This window comes from Motacilla alba, chromosome 2 (genome assembly GCF_015832195.1).
Source record: "Motacilla alba alba isolate MOTALB_02 chromosome 2, Motacilla_alba_V1.0_pri, whole genome shotgun sequence".
Classification (NCBI taxonomy): domain Eukaryota; kingdom Metazoa; phylum Chordata; class Aves; order Passeriformes; family Motacillidae; genus Motacilla; species Motacilla alba.
This window is the reverse complement of record NC_052017.1, coordinates 21,428,145-21,449,835: the sequence shown is the minus strand read 5'-3', so window position 1 is coordinate 21,449,835 and position 21,691 is coordinate 21,428,145. Positions and strand designations below refer to the sequence as shown.

General features: G+C 39.7%; 2 protein-coding genes across 16 annotated transcripts in view; one reads left to right on the top strand and one right to left on the bottom strand.

Annotated features, from left to right (window-relative positions):
- The first annotated feature begins 1,937 nt into the window (after positions 1 to 1,937).
- On the top strand, positions 1,938 to 10,513 carry SRI (sorcin). Its single transcript, XM_038123340.1, has 8 exons — positions 1,938 to 2,121; positions 2,804 to 2,887; positions 5,951 to 6,020; positions 6,706 to 6,749; positions 7,777 to 7,924; positions 8,079 to 8,192; positions 8,628 to 8,686; positions 9,389 to 10,513. The coding sequence occupies exons 1-8, from the start codon at positions 2,074 to 2,076 to the stop codon at positions 9,413 to 9,415; spliced, it is 594 nt and encodes a 197-aa protein (XP_037979268.1). The 5' UTR covers positions 1,938 to 2,073; the 3' UTR covers positions 9,416 to 10,513.
- A 6,809-nt stretch (positions 10,514 to 17,322) lies between these two features.
- ADAM22 (ADAM metallopeptidase domain 22) overlaps positions 17,323 to 21,691 on the bottom strand; it is a 127,925-nt gene continuing 123,556 nt past the window's right edge. For all 15 annotated transcript variants that reach the window (XM_038123214.1, XM_038123205.1, XM_038123228.1 and 12 more), the window contains 2 exons: positions 21,150 to 21,273; positions 17,323 to 19,919 (listed from right to left, as the gene is read on the bottom strand). In XM_038123214.1, the coding sequence (XP_037979142.1) occupies positions 19,899 to 19,919; positions 21,150 to 21,273 (145 nt within the window). In that variant the 3' untranslated portion in view covers positions 17,323 to 19,898. The remainder of the gene's footprint in view (positions 19,920 to 21,149; positions 21,274 to 21,691) is intronic.

Sequence of the window (21,691 nt, the reverse complement as noted above, 5' to 3'; positions counted from 1 at the left end):
ATCTACCAAGTGGTATAAATCATATCAGGTTTTTTTTCACTGAGGCAATCAAAAATTCATTACTATTAAGTTACTGGCAATACATATATACCATTTGACATTTTATCAATGTATAACTCTTCAAATCTTATCACTTACATTCTTTACCACTTATTTTCAATCTTTTCAGCCTTTAATATTTTTATCACTGTTCCTAGGTCCTATTTTAATTAGGAGGGCTTTTTGCCCAGACATTAATATATGTACTCTAACAAAGTTCAGCACAGAGCCTGCAATAACCTGCACTGCACATGATTAAGTCTGGTCAAAACAACTATTTGACCACGACACAAGCTTGATATCAACAGACTTAGTTAAATACCCTTGTGAGATAGGTATTTCTTAAGCCAAGAAACTGTACAGGGTCACTACTTTGTTTCTCAGCTGTTTTCATAGCTTCATATACGCTATTCTGTGGCATGAAAGTATTAAATAATTATTTGTTTCATTTTGCAACTCTCTCAGTTATTAAATTACACAGAACACCAGTTTTGTTTTCATGTCATTGGCAATTGTTAGCAGTTATAAGATGAAATTAGTGCTGAAATAATAAAATATATGCCACATAGATAATGTCTGAACATCCTGTTTACTGGATGAGTTAGAAGCTGAGAAGGGTGACTCACTTTAAATGGAAAGTTTACCATAAATTAGCATACTTTAATTAATTAAGGTCCTACTCAAATTTATAACGTTCTTCAGAAATTAGGTCAATAAACAGAAAAATAAAATGTTATGCTTCCAGATTTCTGACAACAGGCCATTTGCCCTGCAAGGTCTCTATCAGGAGATTTGTTTCAGTCATACAGACTCAAGCAACTGATTCCTCATCGTCTTGCGTCTGAATTAAATAGCCCTCACTAGGAGAGGGAGGGAGTTCTATCCTTTGCAAAGGCGCAAGACCAGCTCAGACCAAGCCGTGGCCGTTCTGGCTGATGCTGCTCCCTGGGGTATTGGGTGGTCAGCGGCAGAAAACCACGGGCCGCACCGGGCAGGGCTGCACCGGGCAGAGCCGCACCGGGCAGGGCCGCACCGGGCAGGGCCGCACCGGGCAGGGCCGCACCGGGCAGGGCCGCACCGGGCAGGGCCGCCGGCCCAGGAGGAGGCTGCTGGATCACAGCTCTTCCAGACAATCCCCAAACACGGAGCGGCTCCGACTAACACAAAAGGGCTCCCCCGCTTCAGTGGGACACGGGCATTCCCCCAGCTCCTATTCCAGAATTTTGGACCTACAGACTCCAAAGAAATTATGCAGCCTGTTCTCTGTCTTTGGGAACGGGGACAGGTGGTCCAATTCTGAAGAAAAAGCAACGGTACCCAGAGAGAACACGTAAGGATGCGTTTAGGGATACACGGTACAGATGCACGAACTGCTGAGCCTATGAGCCTTGCGGTCTTTTGGTAAACCACGAGTCGGTGGTTCTGAAATAATCTGGTATCAACTCAACCGATTCATCGGTGAATATGTCGGGAGATCTCCTGTCCCCTTAGTGGATTACAGCCGCCACAGAACAGCGTTTTCCCAGGAGTGGCAATCCCGGGATGTGCCAAGGGCTGGCTCCACCTCCGCTGCCCGCGGCCGCTGGCTCCGGGGCGCAGCCTCCTCCTGGCCAGGAGCGGCCGGCGATGTGAGCCCGCAGCCCTTGGCAGGCAGCCGTACGCCGAGCCCAGCGCCCTCAGCGCTCCCCGCACTGACAGACGCACGTCCCGGCCGCAGCACGGGCAGGCCCCCGGCAGCGCTGCGCCGCGCCCTGTGCGCCGGGAAATGCCGCCGCGGGGCCGCGGGCCGCTACCACCGCGCCGGAGGGGGAACTTGGAGGGGAGGAGATCGGAGCGGGCGGTCCCTCACCTCCCGACGGCGCCGCCCGGCACCGCCCGCTGCCCTAGTGACGGAAGGTCGCCGCTTGCCCCGCCCGGCGGTTGTGGGACGCGGGCTCCGGGAAGGGCCGGGGCTGGAAGGCGCCCGCCCTCCCTCCGTATCCGGGTGGTTGCTCCCGGGCGCGGCCGGACCGCCGGAGCCGGTGCCAGGCGAAGATGGCGTATCCCGGACAGCCGGCGCCCGGCGGGTTCTACCAGGGCGGGGTGAGCGGGGCCGGGGCCCGGGGGGATGCGGCCGGCGGCCCGGGGGGAGCGGCGGGAGCCGGGTCCGGCGGGGTCTGCCCGGTCTCCGGCCGCCGCTCCCGCCGGGAGGGGCCGCAGGCGCCAGCTCGGGGCTGCGCCGGAGGGAGAAGGGAGGGAGGACGCGCCTCCCCCGCAGCTGCTGCCGGGGGGAGAAAGTCAGTGCTGAGGGTGTCATTCCATGATTTTCACTTTAGAATCAGTTTTATGTAAGGGTTTTCACACTTACTGCATATTCTTCCATGTATTTGCCCTAGACATCTGTTTTGCTCAACTTTTCTAAAGTGGATAAAAAAAATTGCAGTGCCTTAGTATTTCTTCAGCCTGCCGTTTTCTGCTTGGGGTAGAATGAAATGAAACCTTGGTGAGATAGAGAAGGCTGGACCTAGATCAGTCGATTGCTCCTGTGCAAGGTTTTACACTGATCTGTTTATATTACAATACATTAGTGTTTCACTGAAATTGAGTTCGTTTGGGGGATTTTTTCATGAGGAGTTTAGTTTGGTTTGGTTTTTTTTTTTTTGGTTTTTTTTTTTTTTTTTTTTTTTTTTTTTGGCATGATGTGTATATAAAAACGTAAGTTGATATGTACAGATTCTTAACAGAATCATTGATTTAAAATTTATTTTCTTTTTTAATTCCAAAGTATGGAGGAGCTCCAGGAGGACCAGCATTCCCTGGACAAGCTCAGGATCCTTTGTATGGTTATTTTGCTGCAGTAGGAGGGCAGGTAAACTTATAAAATGTTATTTACTTCTTGGATTTTTTTTTCTTCCTGGGAAATACTCTCTACCTTTGGAAGGAGAAATGCCTAGTATTTGCAGTGAGAAAAACTGATGTTTCTAGTTAAAAAAACCCAAATCCATAATTGTTTAACTTAGCCTATTTGCTACACATAGCTGTATTGGTCTGTGTTATAGCTGTATACAGACAGGAACTATACAATTTGAATAATGCTGTTGGTTTCTATATTGTATGTATAAATACATACATATATTCACAAACATAGGTGTGTATGCCTCTATTTCCTATATAGGTGTATGCAGGGAATATATAGATGCGTGAAGTTTTCTAACTGAATTGTGACTCAGCTCTGGGTTGGTGAATGCTGCCAGGTTTAGGAGAAAGAAAAGAGAAACAGTGGAAAGCGTGGGCTGTGGAGATGGCCTGGCTAAGAGCAGGAAATGCTAACAGGAAAGAGGTCATTACATGATCTTAATAGACTCACAAATGGAAAAGCAGTCATGGGTTGTGCCAACATCTGGGTTTACTGGTAACATAGAGTGATTATTCTTCTAGGGGAAAGGCTTTCACAGCTTTTTTTTTCTCCTTCCCTGTCATTCTGCACTGCATTTTTAATTTCTTTCCTGTAATTTTGCAGCATATATTGTTTTTGTATGATCGTGTATGTTGTTAGAAATAAGTGCTCTTTGAACTGTATTACAGAGTTTAGGAGCAATTAAGTTAGGTTGTTTTGAGCTGAAGTTCCGTGTTTGTTTGCCATATTATAGCCATTTATTGCGCACCTGTAGGGTGTGTGCAAATCTAAAACTGCTCTTGGATCTGCGATCCTCAGGTGGATGCAGCCACAACATGAAAATTTAAATTCAGCAACATTAGCTGATGTTCAGATTCCCACCATAACTTGGATTAGTTTTGTTCTCTGTGTTACTCTTTTGAATTAATAATGCATCTCGCAGTCTGTATCTTACTTCTTCTAACTGCTTATGAAAATATTCAGACCGTGTGTTTTTTAGTAAAGGAGAACACTGGAATGGCCTCTGTGTGGTGAGGCCTTTCTAAGAAGGTGGAGCCCAGAGCTGAGTTCTGCTGAATTTCTCTGCCAGCTGAGATGTGTCTGTGCGCAGGTGCCTCCTGGATGTGTGCCAGGAATCCGCAGCGGAGCCAGTAACTGGTGCTGGACAAATGAATAAGCTCCTATTGTAAAGAGAAAGGTGGCAGGAGCTGGATCTCAGCAAAACATAGACCATGCCCAGCTTTCTCAAGTGAGGCATGGATACTGGAAGCTGGGGAGCCAGTGTGTTGATAGGTATGATCAAGTTAGCACTTAAGAATACTTAAGTTAATACTCTGAAATGCTTTCTATTTGTAGAAATCATTCCTTACTGAAATGAACTCGGTAGCTTTTGAAGTTATCCTTGGAATCTGAGGTGTCTGTGTACCAGTGGCTGTGCAGAAGTAAAAACCCTGTAAGGAGACAGTGAAATGTAACAGATAAATTATCAGTTGCTTTTATGGCCATCCATACAACTCTGTAAAAAGCCACATCTCAGTTATCCATCTGTACTTACCATAGAATTAGTATGTTTTGGTTATGGTTGGCTGCTGTGTTGTTTTTATGCCCTATAATATTTAATGTTTTCTCTGAGCTTTCTTTGAAGTAGTTTACAACAGGGATCTTGTCTTTGACTTGATGAATTAGTTTCCTTTGTTCACAGAAGAAAGTCAAAAGTATTGTTTCAAATCTTTATTCAATTGAGTCTGTCTTTGTAGGAAGTAATAATTTATTTTTAGCCTGTTTGCAAAGCCCATATGCATTGTCTAGTTTAACCTGCTTATGTTATACTAAAAAAAAAAAAAAAAAAAGACAAGCATATTTTTGGTAATGGTAATCTTGATTGCAGTCAGCTTTTCTGTCTTCCTCAATTTTAATGTTATGCAGTTCCTATCTTTATTTCAGAAGATACAAAGCCTTTGAAGAGATTAGTTTCTTAATATTAATAGCTATTTCAACTCTCTTCCCTTCCCCTGCCCCGTGAATTTAAAGTATTAAATACGTCTGTGTAATTAGACTGATGGAGTAGATAGGAAGCAAATTTGGGTTTAGCTGCCATTAACCTTACATAGAATCAAAACATTGTTGCCTTTTTTTCAGACCTTATCAAATATCATTTTACATAGAACTACTGTTTGTCTTCTAAACAATGATACTTAATTTCTGAAAGTTATCAGGCTGTGCTCTTCCCACCATATCATTCAGTAGTATGTCTATATGCTTGAACAAAGAGGTTTTCAGAAGTGGGTTTAAAAACATAAGGAAAATGCTGTAGCAAACAGAATCAGAATATGCTGAGTTGGAAGGGACCCACAAGGATCACTGAGTGCAATTCCTGGCCCTGCTAAAGACACCCCAAGAATCAAACCAAGTGCCCGAGTGTGTTGCCCAAATACTTCAACTCTGTCAGGCTTGGTGCTGTGCTCACTTCACTGGGAAGCCCATTCCAGTGCTCAGCCACTCTCTGGGCAAAAAACCTTTTCCTGATAGCCAACTTAAACCTCCCTTGACTTGGCTTTTCATCTTCTAATGCATTGCAGAAGTGTCATCATTTTTTATGTCTACAGACATAACCTGATTCAGGAATGGAATATTAAATTAAACTCTGTGTGAACCAAACTTCATGTTGGGGATGTGAGGAATAAAACTTAGAATTCCACCTCCACTTCTGGCAGCTCATTGCTTTCCATGAATTGGCAGTTTTCTTTATTTGGCCCTGAGCAGGATTTGTTGGAAGTGAGGCTTTTTCTAAGCCATGTGGATAGGTATAATTTCTGAGTTTGTTTTGTTTTTCTTCCAAAGTTCTTTGCTTTCTACATTTGCTTGTTCTATTAGCAACTTAATATTTAAAAAAAAACAGGAATTTTTATATTTGTGAGTTACGAGGATGTCTTGAGAAGCATAACTAATTGAATGCCACTGAAAAGGGAGTGGGTACTGGGAATAAGCAGCCTGGGAGAGGGTATTAATAGCTGATACATCTTCTGTTATCGAAAGGATGGACAAATAGATGCTGATGAGCTACAGAGATGTCTCACCCAGTCAGGGATTGCAGGAGCGTATAAACGTAAGTTAATTATTTGAATAAACAAGCAAATCTAAAGCACACTAATTCTTCTTCCCTAGAAAACGTGTAGTTGTGCCTTCTGCAGAGCTGGTTTTTTTTCTTTGCATGGCAAATTGGTTTCCTTTCCATATCTTGGACATGCAATTTCTCTGTATTCAGTTCTTTGTGCCAAGGATTTCCTTATCAGCCTCCTTAGTTCCCCGCTCTGCTGGGCTGTGGAGTTGAAATGGTTTGTTTTGTAATGGACAGACAGCTTTTAAAAAGATGCCTTGCTTTGGTTTGAACTGAGCTTTGATATTGACCAAAATCTGTGGCAGGACTCCTCTGCTGGGATACCTTCTGTTCAGTTTACAGCTTCTGTGAGTGAAACTGGCTTGCTAAAGTGGTGTCTCTTGGGGGGGGATATAAATGACCACTTTGAAACCCCAAACTGTTGTGGATTAAGATAAGAGCAAGGTAATTTTAAATATAAGTTGAATTGCCTCCAAATTGTCTGCTGTCGTTTTTTCTAACAAGTAATGGCTCTTACTTGGATGAAAAATATGGTATGGCTGTATACAGGGGAGCCAATTACATAATAGTTTATATAATTTAAATTTATAATAAATCTGAAAATTTATGTTTAGATAAAACTGAAGAATATGCTCTTAACATAATTTATTTTTCCTTTTTCTAATTTTAACAGCTTTCAACTTAGAGACTTGCAGACTTATGATCTCAATGCTGGATGTATCCTTTAGTATGAAATGTAAACATTTTTGCATTATGTAAACAAAGATGAGAGAGCGCCCAAACATTTGGGAAATGCTTTGTAGTTTCCATTCAGCTTTTACTTGATAAGTCTTGTGATCATTGTGATTGGGAAGATAAAAAACTCCATTCTCACTAATTTTAACAAATGAAGAAATAGTAAATAAATGAGGCTCTCAGTGGCCAATCATTTTACAGCAAGTGGTATCCCTCTAAGCCTGGGGAACTGTTTCTCCATTAAATATATGAGCAGTCAGGTCTTGTGGTCCAGAATAATGTATTGTGCAAATCATTTATTGTGCTTTTCAAATTAGACACCTTTCCAATTTCTTATCATTCCTAATGAATTTTAAGCGTTTGTAGTACACAGCCTGAATACAATCTAAGTCTTCCTAAATCCTGTTCCATGAATTAATCAGCTTTGAGTATCTAATGGAATGGTGTATGGCATTCAGCAGTAGGAGCTGTGGAAGACTTAGATATACTGTGTAAGGTTGGAATCTTTGGAGGTTTGTTAGCCAAAACTTAAATTGAAAGTTTTGCTGCTTAAAAAGAAAAAAAAGCAGAAATTAAACTGGAAGGGCTCTTAGCTCATCTTGAACAAGCCACTTAGAATACGAGAGAACTAATACCATAATAATTTATTCTTTGGCATCTATTTTTATTTCAGCTATGTACTTAATTGGTTACAATTATGCAGGTTAAAGAGAAGTGTGTAAACAAAAGTGGAATTGACAAGGAGAAAATTGCTTTAGCAGGTTTCACTAGGAAGAAGTGGGGAGAGCAGGTTCTCTGACCTTAGGTTTTAGGTAGTATTACCTTCATCTGTGCTGGGGGATGCTTTAGTTGGTGTTCCACAAGGGAAGTTAATATTATTAAAATTGTATTAATACTTGCCTTCAAGTAAGAGTTTTTAACTACAGAGAGATGCCTGTTTTGGTTTTTTGTCACATTTTGTTGGTGGTTTTTTTTAGTTAAGAAATGTTTTTCTTAGCTTTGAAATCAGAGGGATATGTCTGGTACACTGGGATTTAATGAGTTTAAAGAACTATGGGCTGTGGTCAATGGCTGGAAGCAACACTTTGTAAGTTTCGACAGCGATGGAAGTGGCACAGTGGATCGTCAGGAACTTGAGAAAGCCTTGATGACTATGGGTAAGCTGTGAAATGTTCTTGCTTCTGACACTGACTCACACCATTTCCCAGTTATCATCCTGCAGTAACTAACACATGATATTTCCAGTGAAAATGTGATGGATTCTATTAACTTACCTGGCTTTTCAAAATAAGACTTTTTGTTTTCAAATAGGATTTAGACTGAGCCCACAGGCTGTGACTGCAATCACAAAGCGATACAGCACTCAAGGAAAGATTGCGTTTGATGATTACATTGCCTGCTGTGTGAAACTCCGCGCTCTCACTGGTATGCTGGATTGTAGCCTTGTTGCTGTCATCCCCATAATATGTTTTTATTTAATAAAACCAGTTTGTTCACTTCTCTCAATTTCAACTTCGGCATACTACAAAAGAGGTTTCTATCAATAATCTACAGACTAGGATTTTTTAAATTCCCTTGAAAAAAAGGACTTTATACTAATGCAGGGTTTACTCCAGAGACTGGAAGAGTACTGTTACCAAAATTGGGAAACTTTGTTTATTAACAGAACATAAAGGGTTGCATATGATAAACACAAAAATTTAGAATGGGAAATTAAGTATTGGATTGAATTGCAGTATTCTTCATCATGTTCTCCTTCATGTGCCTTGGGAAATTTTAGGAAAGTACTATACACTTTAAAAATATGTTTGTATGTAATAATTCTTATCTGGTTTCTGTTTTCTTAATAAATTTTTGCAGAATGCTTTAGAAGAAGGGATACAACTCAGCAGGGTTTTGTGAACTTCCACTATGATGATGTAAGTAAATTTTAAGGCATCTATTAAAATTCCAGGGTAAAACAAGAGAGAAAGTTCAGACAATTATTTGAGTAATGATTTGAGTTTTTGCCTTCCCTACACATACAGTGAGAACTCAGAAGTTCTCGGGCATGTTGAGTATTGTCTCAAAAAGCTTTCGTGCATTTTACTGAGTTCTATAAAATGTTGTGTACCTTTCTCTGAACTTCTAACCAGTGTGCTTCAAGAAGATCAAAGAAGCTACATCACTTGCTAGCGTCACTGTCTGTGACTTTTTTTTTCTTTTCCATTTTCCGTTTTAAAGCTTGGTAGGCATTTTTCCTGGGAAGGGTTGGTGGAGGTCTGGTGGACAAATCACACTCAGTCAGGCTTCTGGGTCTTGGCTTCCTAGCCACATTGTGCAGCAAAAGGAGAACACTAGATTTGAGTCATCCTAGATTTGGGTGTTCTAGGGTTTGGGGGTTTTTTTGGAGCAGGGGGCGAGGACCATGTGTGGTAGTTTTTATTTTTGTTGTTGTTGGTATCATTAAGGAGATGCTTTGCTTTAATTAACTATTTGCTTATTTTCACGTGTATTTTAAAGCTTTACTATTCGTGGGCTGAATTCTTTACAGAAAAGTGTAGTGACAATGAGTATTGTAGGAGAAAAAGTAAAAACTCATTCTCTGTCATACATCTAAGGAGTGGTTATTCTCTTTTCAGTTCATACAGTGTGTTATGAGCATCTAAATCAAAAGGAAGCAAGCTGTGGATGATCATGATTTAACATTCCAGTATGTGTTTTGCTTTGCCAAGTTCTCCAATGATTGTGTATCTCAATACTGGAAATTGCATATTTTATGAAGGCATCCCTTTTTACACATTTTTAGTCTTGATAATGAATATGAACTACTCATGTACTGTTTAACTTCCAATCTGTGATTATGAAAGCTGCTTTTATTTTCATAAACTTGCAATTCACCATGTATAACTCAGATCACGCAAATGGTAAGATTTTCAGTATGTGTCTACTTTTTTCCCATGATTCACTAAAGTCAGTTTCTGGAATGCAACTTACCATTTTCTGACTTAAGCAGTAACATGTATATGACTTAAGAGGGTACATATTTTCTTGTCTTTGACAACATAGGACAGATGTACAAACTAAAAGGGATTTTGGAATGGTCATTTTGCACTGGCATGTTAAAACATCAGTAAGTTTTGGCTACTTACTTTGTCAGCTCTTTTGAAGATGAAGCCTGTGACACCATGCACTGAGTGTAAGACTACCTGCTAGAACTTCTTCTAAGCAGGGATGCAACAAAACATAGCAGAAAATTCTTCTAGCCTTGTGCCCTGGTACCAGGGGCTTTGTTCTTGTAAGATTCTTGCTTTGTTTGTGTCACTACATAAAACACTTTTAAACATAAAAAAGCTGTGCTGTGTCAGTTTGTGCATCAACTCTTCCTTCACAGGCAGACAGACAGGCTTCAGTTACGTGTAAATAAATGTTTCTATCTCCTCCACTTTAACCCCTAGCAAGTGGCCTTCATGCCTCAATATGCCAGCTAACACACAAGGGCCAAAACCCACTAGGAAAAAGATTCTTGCCATGTTACTCTTTCAGATCACAGCAGTAGTTACCAATGAAAGCAGATACAGGCAAGGCTTACTTGCCTGAGGCTCTTCAGGGGGGGGAAATGGGATTTTTGTTTGATGGATGTTTTATTGTTGCTTTTGTTGTAGGGATTTTTAAGAAATGGGGAAGATGGACGTTGTATGGAAAGGGAACGGCACAACTGTACAGAGATAGTACAAACTTTTTTCCAATAAAATAAGTTAATGAAACTTTTGTTAATTTTGGTCACTTCTGCCTATCACAGAGGAGTGATATATGTTGTTTTGCTGCTTGTGAACACAATGCCAGAAGAATGTTAAAAGAAGTATATTTCTTAAATAAATAGTTTAGGGCAGTTTTGGGGAAGAACCTTTGCATTAGGAATGAAAGCAAAACTACACATATGTGCATATATATAGACACATATAAATATACATAATTGGACAAACAAGCTCCTCAGAGTAGGAATCTCACTCAGACATACTGTATTGTACCCTGCTTTGTGGAGGAGTCTATTAAATCTGGCACTTTAGTTTCTGGGTGTAAATTCAAAGCAGGTCATCTTCCCTAAAGCAGCAACTTGTACTTACTGCTTCAATTTAGAATCCTTTGGGTATTGCTTGTAGTTTCATTACAGAAGCTAGTTCTCTTTCTACCCTCATAATGAATTTCAAAGGCAAAGACAGCATTATTCACATTCTGACAGTACATTGTCCTGTTGCACATAGTTGGGAAACATGGAATACTACGGGAAGTATATCTAATGGAAAGACCAAAATCCACAAAGGTTTGTCTGAGTGTAGCAGCCAACATCAGTTCTGCTGCAGTTCACACCTTTGACAGCTGACAAGGTTAGTAAGAGTGTGAAAAAAGACTGTACTTCCTGTAGGGATTTGAGTAATTTGTATATATATAGTGCTTGTCCTTACACTGAATTTTACCCTAAGAATAGTAAGAGATCTTTACCAAAATGTTAATTTCTCACACATCTTTACTTCTGCTTAGTTGTGTTTCTGGTCTTGTAGTGGCTTTGCTGGGATAGAATTAATTTTCTTTATAGCAGCCCAAAGTTTCAGATTTGTAACTAATCAGCAGCAGTAACAAAGCAATGTTTCAGCTGTTGCTGGGCAGTGCTTGCACAATGTCTTGGTCTTCTCAGTTTCTCACTCTGCAATCACAGTGAGTAGGCTGAGTGTGGGCAAGAGGCTGGGTAGGAATTCAATGAGGACAGCTGACTCAAGTGGACCAAAGCACTCAAGACCCGAGGACCCAAAACTGAAGTCTTGCTCAGTTTATTTCCCCAGGCTGAATCGGTATTTTGGCACCAGCCAGTTACTGGGCGGTGAAATGCTGCAAGAAAAAAAATAGGAACCAATAGGGTTTTCTTCAGTAGTCTTGTAAACATAAACCAGAGAAAACTGGGGAAAAAAAAGTTCCAAAACCAGGAGAAAGTTCTGGCTTTCTCAAGAAAAAGTAGCTTTTTGTTTTACATCAGCATTTCAAAAATCCAGTGTATTCACAAGGACTGATCTTTAGAGAGAAACTAAGCTAATACATACAGATGCTAAGGAGTTAGTACAGAGTTTGCTGTCATAGCTAAAAAAAACCAAACACCTGAAACCTTTGCAAAAATTGCTTCCCCATTAAGAGTAGATTCAGTGGATGGATGGAATACGCAAGTTACCTGCTTTAGAGAAACAGTTATTCTCAGAATTGATGGTTTCTCTTTCCCGCAAGGCATACTGGGAAGGATATACACACGTGACACCAGGTGGGGTGATGGCTCTTGACCTTTGAGCCAAACACTGGGCATAGTTTCAAATAGGTATTTTTCCTAGGTTGCCCTCAAACAGGCAAACTAAGGAAGAGTAATTTTGGATTTGCTTTGAGAACAGTAGGCCCCTAACACAAAGATTTGAGAAGATCACTAGATCATTTTCAACCTTGGAATTTGAAGAATAACATCTATATTTTTCTATCAGCCTTTCCCCTTGCATGCAACATCTTTATTTTATAGAGATCTATAAAACAGAAAGTGCTAAATACAGCGAATCAGAAGAACAAAATACACGCAACAGTTTTTGTCATTGAAAGTCACTTTACTGATGTTACAATATGTTAGTAACATTGAAAACCACAGGCATTTGTATTAAATACTCTTGTAGAAGTGGATACCATGACGCTGTTATTAAAAGTGAGCAGGAATTTAGAACCCCAAATTGCAACGATTTGATTTTATAAAAAGCAACATTTTGTTAAGCTACATGAAAGCCAGATTCATTCAACAGCCCAATGCCTGTAGTGTTTATGACAAAAATATCACACTCAAAGCTAGAAAGTTGTAAACTGCAGTGCTTCATTTTGATGTTTGTCAAAATCTTGCATTTTTATTACATCAGGTTCACGATTTTTAAAGAATTTTAACTAGCAAAGACAATGATATGATGCAAATCATTGTTTTTGCCAACACTAGCCCAGCCACAGTGATGAAACATGATTCTCCTTGCCTCTTTCAGTAATGGCTAGTATGAGTGAAAAAAATAGCTTTTTTTTTTTACAGCAATGCCCAAGTTAAACATCAGCCCAAAATGAAGCTGGCAGAGCCAGTTGGTATATACCACCCCAAAAGCTTTGCTGAAAGAACTGGTCATACAGTAAATAGTGTTTTCTCCAGCAGATTAAAAATTCTGTAATGCTTTGCTATTCTGAAAAAAATATTTTGCATTTATGCAACAATAAAAATAAGTACTGTATTCTATATAAAATATTACCTATTGTATATATTTTTTTATCCTTAAGAAAAAAAAATCAGGTTATATATTCACAGTTTGAATATGTTCTGGACTGTATTTCCAAGCGTAAAGTATGCAGAGTCTACACAGGCAGTGAGCAGGAGTTCTTGTACCAATAATCAAACAAAATCAGCATTTGCTGTTCTACAGAGCCTTACAATATTGCATGATTAGCTGCTTGCACCACTCCACTTACAAGGTCAGTCAGGCCTATATACAGAATTTCTAACATGGTTGTAAAAATAGACTCTCCATGCTAAAGTTAGAATATGTAAGGTCTTAAGGCCTCATGTTGATTTTTTTTAAACAAAAGGTTTAGTTTTTTATTCAGAGGAACACAGAAACAGAAAAATAAAAGATAAAAATAAAAGATTGTTGCTTTGACATTTTATGCTCTAGCAATTAAAAAGTGAGTTGACTCCTTTACTCCTCCCCTAGATAACATGTTTCTTTTTAACTGCTCTGTGCTTATTTTCCCAAATTTTCCTCATCTCATTCTGAGTTATATGGCAATTATGGCCCATCTTAAGTAGGCAGAAGTTTTTAAACAGTTCAAAGCTGGTTTTTCTGAAGTGATTTTGAACCTGGTATAGACTGGATTTTAAAGAGCTAGAACTGCCAGACCTGGCTAGGTGAGCCAATTTTGAAGCCAGGTACATTATCACAAGTGTGAGCAATATCTGTGTTCTGAACTTATTTTTACTGCTTGTTTTTCTTACTTGGATGAGATAACATAGGAATGTTGACTGTTGCAGTGCTTTTCTCTAAATACTTGCAGAAAACTGTTGTGGAATGACAAGATACCATGTGCACAAGATGCTGTTTCCAAAGCTGCAGTTTACATCAGCATCCATTCTTGAGACACCAGAAATGGTTTTCATAAGCTGACTTAGAAACTACTCACATCAGAGGAGATTTTTAGCATAGATGACAGAAACTATTACTTCCTTTCCTGTTTCTGACAAAAATCACACTTAAGAGAGTCCTGTCTGTATTGCAGCTATGTTTACACAATTAGTTTCACTGTTTCATTTTTTTCTTGCCTTATAAGGATAATAGCTATGTATACACAGGAACCTCACTCCACTGTCCAGTCATGGGATCACAACCTGCACATATTTTTGCAGTTTATTAAAATATGTCTTCAGGAATCACAGAACATTCTGGGGAAGGGACCCACAAGGATAATCAAGTCCAACTGTTAAGTGAATGGCCCATAGGGGGATTGAACCCTGGCGTTATTAACACCAAGCTCTGACCAACTGAGCACGTCAAATGTGATCCAAGTCAAATCCCATATTGCTGATACATAAGATTTGGAAGCCATGCAAATAGTGGGCCATCTGCTCATCCATTCTTGGTATTCAGCAGAGACTGACATGCTCAAGCTCTTTAAAAATTAGGCAAATAACATCATATTGTGGTTAAAAACAGTGGTCCATACAGTCCACTGTTACCCCATGACACTGAAACTCAATTTAGAGAAAGAAACACATGATTTTCAGACTTGGAACAAGAGAAACGGGAAACAGCTGAACTGTTAGGTTCACAGACTTGGTGATTTAAGAGGCTTAGCCTTCAAAAATGATAGAAGGTGAGAGAGGATGAGAAGGATGGCTGAGTCACCAAGTGGTTTTACCAGTAGTATTCTGGTTTAACCACGAAGTAATTAAGCCCCAAAACAGCTGCTTGCTCAGTCCTCACCCACAGTAGGATGGCAAGAGAATTGGCAAGATAAAAGTGAGAAAACTCATGGGTTGACATAACAGTTAAATGATAAAAATTAAATAACTGTAGTAATAATAAAAATAATGAAAAGGGAAACAGAGAGAGAAATAAAACACAAAAACTACAAGTGATGAAAATGAAAACAATTGCTTACCATCAACAGACCATTGCTCAGCCAGTCCCTGAGCTGCAGTTCCTCACTGCCAACCTTCTCCCAGGATTGCTGCTGAGCATGGCATCATATAGTTTAGGATATCCCTTGGGTCTGCTGTCCTGGCTGTGTCCCCTCCCAACTCCTTGTGCACCCCAAGCCCAATTGCTGTTGGGGCATGTGAAGAGCAGAAAAGGCCTTGGCTCATTGCAAGCACTGCTCAGCAATAACTAAAAAATTCCCTGCATTATCAACAGTTTTTTCAGCACAAATCCAAACCACAACCTCATACCAGCTACTATGAAGAAAATTAACTGATCCCCAAGCAAAACCAGTGCAAAATCCATGAGACATGAGGCATCATCACCTGATTATAGCACAAGCAAAAGATCAGAGAATCATTAAATGGTCTGGGTTGGAAGGGACCGTAAAGTTCATCTCATTCCAACCCCCCTGCCATGGGCAGGACTTTCTACTAAACCAGGTTGTTCAGAACTATATCCAACCTGGCCTTGAACACTTCCAGGGATGGGGTGTCCACAACTTCTCTGGGCAACCTGTGCCAGTGTCCCACCACCCTCACAGTAAAGAATTTCTTCCTAATACCTAATTTAGCCAACTATTATTAATAGCATTGGAAAGACCCTATCCATAGTGTGGAAAGGTGACCAACATAGCAGCTTTCTGATGTCAGCCAACTCACAGAGGCTGTCAGTGGATGAATGTTTAATGAAAATTCTTTTCAGTAGGAGTGAAAAGGGGATGGAAGAGAACAGGAGCTCACTGAGTTTTACACTGGAGTGTGATAACTTTGCTTACCACCAGCTACGGGATTTGATGACAGAGCAAGTCCTAAGGGCTAACTGAAGAGCATATCCTTTAGGATTATGGAGTCTCATCCTGGAGAGACTCGACTCCATCCATGGAGTCTCATCCTTCTTTCACATTATATTCTAACCATAAATTCATTAATAAAGTTACAGCAAATTTGGTCAGAATTTTTAGTACATGCATGTCTATAATAGTGTATGTACCCATTCTTACCTCTGGTTTTGAAAAAAGTTGTCGCATTAGCATTGACAAGACCAACCAGTCCAAACCAGCAACAGGGGTTTGAGAAGAGGATTTCAGTACACTAACTATTGACACAATTTCTTTCTGATTTCAATTCAGGCTATGCCTCAAAGGTTCACTTGTTCAATAGCACAATCAAAATTATTTCATGAGCACATGAGCTCAGCAGGTTCAACATCTCATATATCAGGAACTCTTTAAATCATTTGGAAGTAGTCCTCTTCAAAGTCAAGTCACACTTCAGGTGACTGGCAAGTTGTGACTTTAGTCACAATTTAAGCAAAGATAGGCTCTATAAAATTAATAATCTTCTTGAATCTACTTACTTAAATATAACAGAACTATATGTAAATTATCAGTCACAACTACATCTGGTATAGAGCCTGAGATTACTAAAGTTCTTAAGTCAACAAACCCAGAATTAGTAGGTAAATCTTTACTTGTTAAACTGTGGCATCATTGTGCAGCATTATTTTTAGACACAATCTCAATTTTCCAGTCTCCATCAGTGAGTCACAATAATTTTATTATAAATTACACAAGATTCTTCTCCCACATTGAAATACATAAAGGTAACTTAAGAATATCTCATCCTGCTGTTCCTATGCTCATATAAACAATTACTTCTAGTTGAGAATTAATGGCTTCCTCACTTCAACAGGCATCTACAGCATAGTTGGCAACATCTAGTTCATTTATCAAAATAAAACCAAAATAAAAGCATGAGTCTCAATTAGTCAGAATGACTGAGCTATATTAGTGACAAGTACTCTATTTTAGTCTGGATGAGGTATTATGCAGTAGTTTATATTGCTATTGCCAGCATAACTAACTACAGTGGATAAAAATATTTGCAATCTTCAAGGTTATTAATCTGGCAGCTTTCCAACATACTACATTTTAAAAGTAGGAAATAACAGCTTAGTAAGCAAACAACTTCTCTGTCCAACCTCCACTGGTTTGGGAGGCTCACACAGCCCTGCCAGTTCAGGTTTCCCAAGTTACCAACCTGATGCAAAGTTCTCTGCAAAAGAATTTTGCAAGAACACAAGTCCTGTGATATTCTCACGCTAGACCACCAAAGTGAAAGTGAATTTATTTAACTTAAACTTAGTGCTCAGAGCTAGACTTCCAGTCACTACATATCTCCAAATGTGAGGGTGACTGTTGAAGGTACACTACACATGTAAGCGTATCATCATATGCTACAAATGAATTATACCAAAACAAAAGAAGCTGAAAGTACATACTACATTGAAAATACAGTCAGGAAAATACAGTCTTTCCAATTATAGCAAAACAAGAAGCTATGAACATAGCAGAAAGACCCTGCATGTTATCTCCAGTTCTGTCTGCCAAATCTTGCTGCTTCTTGGTAAGGCAAAATGGAAAGGGAAGAGTAAACAGTGATAAACATAAGATATGCACAGAAATCTAACAGGATCATTCAAAACTACATGTCAGTTTGTATCCAAAAAAATACCATAAAAGGCACATGATGAACAGTCCAGTTACTAAAGACAAGATATGAATATGGGAGGGAAAACAAGCTTCCAGGTGACAGAGTAATAGAGCAATTATCAGGTTATCATAATGTCCTAATGTGGGTGAACCTCTTGAGGGTCCTGCTCAAAATCAGTGAAATCAACAAAAGACATATTGATTTCAAGTCATGGCTCAGACCCTAATTTCATAAGCAACATGCTATCAACTATCTTTAATCCAGATAGCTACACTCAAAATAATCTTTGCAAAAAATAATCTTCAGTGCTGATTGATATATTTACCTTTCACAAAAATGCAGAATCTTTCCCTAAAGCAGTTACAAGTGACTGTCTCTTTCCATATGGTCAGTCTGCACCCACTTGTGCTCACTTATATTTGTCTTTTTCCAAATACTTACCAGACCTGTTGACTGTGAGAAAATCATTTGAATGCCAAGGCCAATATTTTGTCATAATCCAACATACAGCCTAATCATAAAATATAGCGCTTCTAAAAATCTTACATATTTTACAGCTGCCGACATCTTTAAACATTTATTAATTTTATCTTACATATATCTGACTTTATTGAGAGACGTAAAAGTTAAAAAAATACATTAAAAGGCTGCAAGTGCTGGGTCCACTTACTAAAGGAAATACATGAAAGAGGTAGAAGATTCAGAAACACCATAGATGTTCCCATTACAATAATATCTAATTAATCATACAGCTATTGGGTAAAGTATTCAACTGCACCACAGAGTCAGGTGTTTTATTCTGCAATGGTACTATCTGAAGCTAAGAAGTAGTCAGTTTTAGCAAACCAGAGAATTATAAACTGATTTAATATGGTCCAGTTTCTCACTGACTGAAAATTCCCAACCAGAAAGCATTTGCTTTACAACAATCTTTAGAAGTCTCAGGTGTTAGAAATATAACCATCTTACAGACAAGATTAACATGGTAAAGAGTTGTTCCCCTCCCCCCCGCCCCCCCCCCCCTCTTCTTTTTAAGCTAAATTCATTTGTGCTCAGTTTAATGCCCCAAAAAATTGTCAAGGGGGCTTCAGGGGCAGCAAGCATAGCATTCAAGCGCATGGTAAATGCAATTCCAGTAACGACTAAGAATTGAAAGACAGCAATGAAACTGGCCACTTGCCCAGCTCTCTTATTATCTAGTGCAGTGAAATCGTTATGCTTCTCATAAGCCTATGCCTTGCCATCTAAAACAGTGTCTGAAATGCTCTATCAAAAATACACAGCAACTCTCACAGACAGACTTCACATCACCACATCCTGAATTGACTACTTAGAAGTATTCCCAAATGTCCAGTAAGTTTTGGCTGCACATGACTTAAAGACTCTGTTGTCTGCCAAATCATTCTTGACTACACCTGTGAGAGGATACGGTGGTTATCTTACTAAACAAGGGATTTTGGCTGGTTCCTTTTATGATGATTTAAGACAAAGTGCTGCTGTACTGGTTTCTGCAGTCTGCTGTACAATTGAGATTGTCAAGACAGTATAAGATGCTGAAAAAGTCGTATAGATTTTGGTCAAACACCAGTTTCTGAGAGACACAGTTTTACAGTACTGTACTTTCTGTATTTCCAAGGATGTCTGCTCATAATATTAGAAAATCTGAAGTGTGATGATGTTAGTCATGACTGTTTCTTTAGGCATTTGGCAAAATACACATACGTATAACAGCTATTTTTGACATTATTAAATGTTTACATATATACAATCTGTATACTGAGATTATAAACATGTAAGGTAAAAAAATGATATAATCTTTGTTTGCCATTTGTGTCAAATAGTTGCCTTTCAAAGCTTGAGATCCTGTCAAAAAAAAAAATCCTATAGTTCTTACTCCTGCATGCTAATCTCTACTACAGTATGTTGTTTTTCCCTTACATGTGGAAAGTAAAGAACACAAGGTTCATGCATATAGCGTACAAGTTTACATCAGCTGGGCTCTCCGTGAGGCACATTCCCAGTTCCACTCTGGTCTGACTCAGGACTGCAGAAAACCAGAGAAAAAACCTCTCTTACACAGGACTGGCAAGTGGACTGCAGCTGGCTGGGATTCTAGGTCACCATGTGAAACAGCCTTGTCACATCTGGGCTAATTATTCTCTGTCAAATGTTATGATTTTGGTTGTTCATAAAATCCATAAAATACAAGTCAACAAAAAAGAAAGAAACAAAAAGACTGGTTTTTTCCTTTCCACATGACAGGAGGTTATCACTGCGATATCACGGGCATCTCTGTTGATCTTTCGAATTGTCTGAAGAGCAGATTAATGTGCAGTGACTCAGTGATGCTGAGTTTCTACAAAATCCAAAGTAAACAGTTCTGATGTGACCCCAGGAAAACACTGCAGCTAGATGGATGTCTCCCATAGCTGGAGAGGGGGAAAATGAACACAAACACACATTAAACACCAAGATAAAACTGGCTGTCGCCAATGCAAGGAGCTTATTTAGGGAACTGCATCTGCATCACTTGGGTCACCAAATCTCCTCCCAGCCTCTGGTGGGTATCTGTTCACCAAGGGAGCAGACAGTCTTAAGCATTTCAGCACAACTTACAGTCAGCATTTCTCTTTTTGAAAGAGAAATGTCAGTGTAGCATCAAACTTGTACTAGACAGCTTTTACCTTAGAGTTATGCTACTATTAGTGTAGAGATAATTTCTCATTTTCATCTGCCTAACTCTGCTCAGAGCAACATGACTTCCTGCTGTGGGTTTGAGCTGCTGCCAAAGCAGCTCCAGGGCTGAGACACATCAGTACAGCCCAGGCTCCAAGCTGCCTTGGGAAACCCTGTGCTGCACCTCACACAATCTTCTGCCCCAAGCAGCACTAGGGGAGCACTTGCAGGTTCCCTCAGCAGCACTCCATTCCTTTTTTCTTTAAAAAAAAAGGACAGGGAACAGTGATGAGAATCTCATCAGCATCAGCAACATGAACCAAGGGTGTTGCAAGTAAAGCTCCTAAAGCAAATTTCAGACTTTTTTGCTTATTCAAATACCTTCTGTGTCTGAATTGACACAAAGGAAATAAAAGCCTTTTGGAGCAGCTGGAAATCTCTCCGTATGAGGCGTTACTATCCACCACACATTCCAGAAGCTCCTGGTCATTCTACGGGATCCAGGGTGGGCACAGGTTACACAGCAGAGAAGTCCCTCCAGGCCTGCAAGCACTCCACATGCTGCATAACTAGAAATTTTTACATTTCCATAAAGCTGGAAAGCAGCTATCCCCACAGCCTGAATGAGAGCTGCTGGGAGAAGGGGTAAGAAAGGAGAGCCAACACACCACTTACTCCAGGGCTGTCTGTACTCTGCAGCCCAAAGGCTATCCAGGGCATATTTTCAGCTTGAAATAAGAAAAGTAGTGAAATCTGGGCTTCAGGACAGCTTTAAGAGCAACCTGAAAAGCTGCCTCTAAACACAGCTGTTGAGGCCTTCATCGCAGCCAGAGGCTCAGCAGCTCCAGAACTTCAGGGTGCAAAGGAAATGCCATTCCAGCTCTCCTTGTTGGTCAAAGGTGTTAATCTGCCACAGATTCCTTTTGAAAAACTATCAGTAAATCAGGTCACTCGTGAAATGCAGAGAGAAGAGGGACACATACCCTGGCACTTTGCCTGTTGACTTTTTTCTCTTCATCAGGAAGTGGTGGCATCGGGTAAGGGTATTTTCTGCTGGAAGCAATAGATCCAGTGGATGAAGACGGAGACTTTGCAGGAGACAGTGTCCTGAGATGTTGAAACACATAAAATAAATGTGATGTCTTTGCATTCTAGCATTGCAACAGCAACTGCCATTACTCTGAAGCTTGGTTCAGAGACAATTATATAGCTTATTATTAGCTCAGTATCAGGGCGATAAAATTGCTTGATAGTCTTATAATTTCATTACATGAATAAAGGTATTTAGAGATTTCAGGAACACTGGAAGAAAAAAATTTGCTACTTCTTAATAGAATTGTATAACAAAAATTATTTCTTAAACTGTTTTATATGGTACTGTAATTAATCATTATAAAATTATTAAAAACCAAATCTGCAAGTGAATAAATACAGAACTAAAACTACAAAGCCTAAATAGAAACAGTAACTGTATAAATATAAGCTGAACAAATGTCTTCTCCCAGTGACTAAATGGCAATTTTGT

What these genes read in the sequence shown, in the direction of transcription:
- SRI (XM_038123340.1), top strand. Translation starts at nt 2,074, where the DNA reads ATGGCGTATCCCGGACAGCCGGCGCCCGGCGGGTTCTACCAGGGCGGG. An exon ending in GCGGGTTCTACCAGGGCGGG is followed by an intron (nt 2,122 to 2,803) that starts GTGAGCGGGGCC and finishes TTAATTCCAAAG; the next exon opens with TATGGAGGAGCTCCAGGAGG. An exon ending in TTGCTGCAGTAGGAGGGCAG is followed by an intron (nt 2,888 to 5,950) that starts GTAAACTTATAA and finishes TGTTATCGAAAG; the next exon opens with GATGGACAAATAGATGCTGA.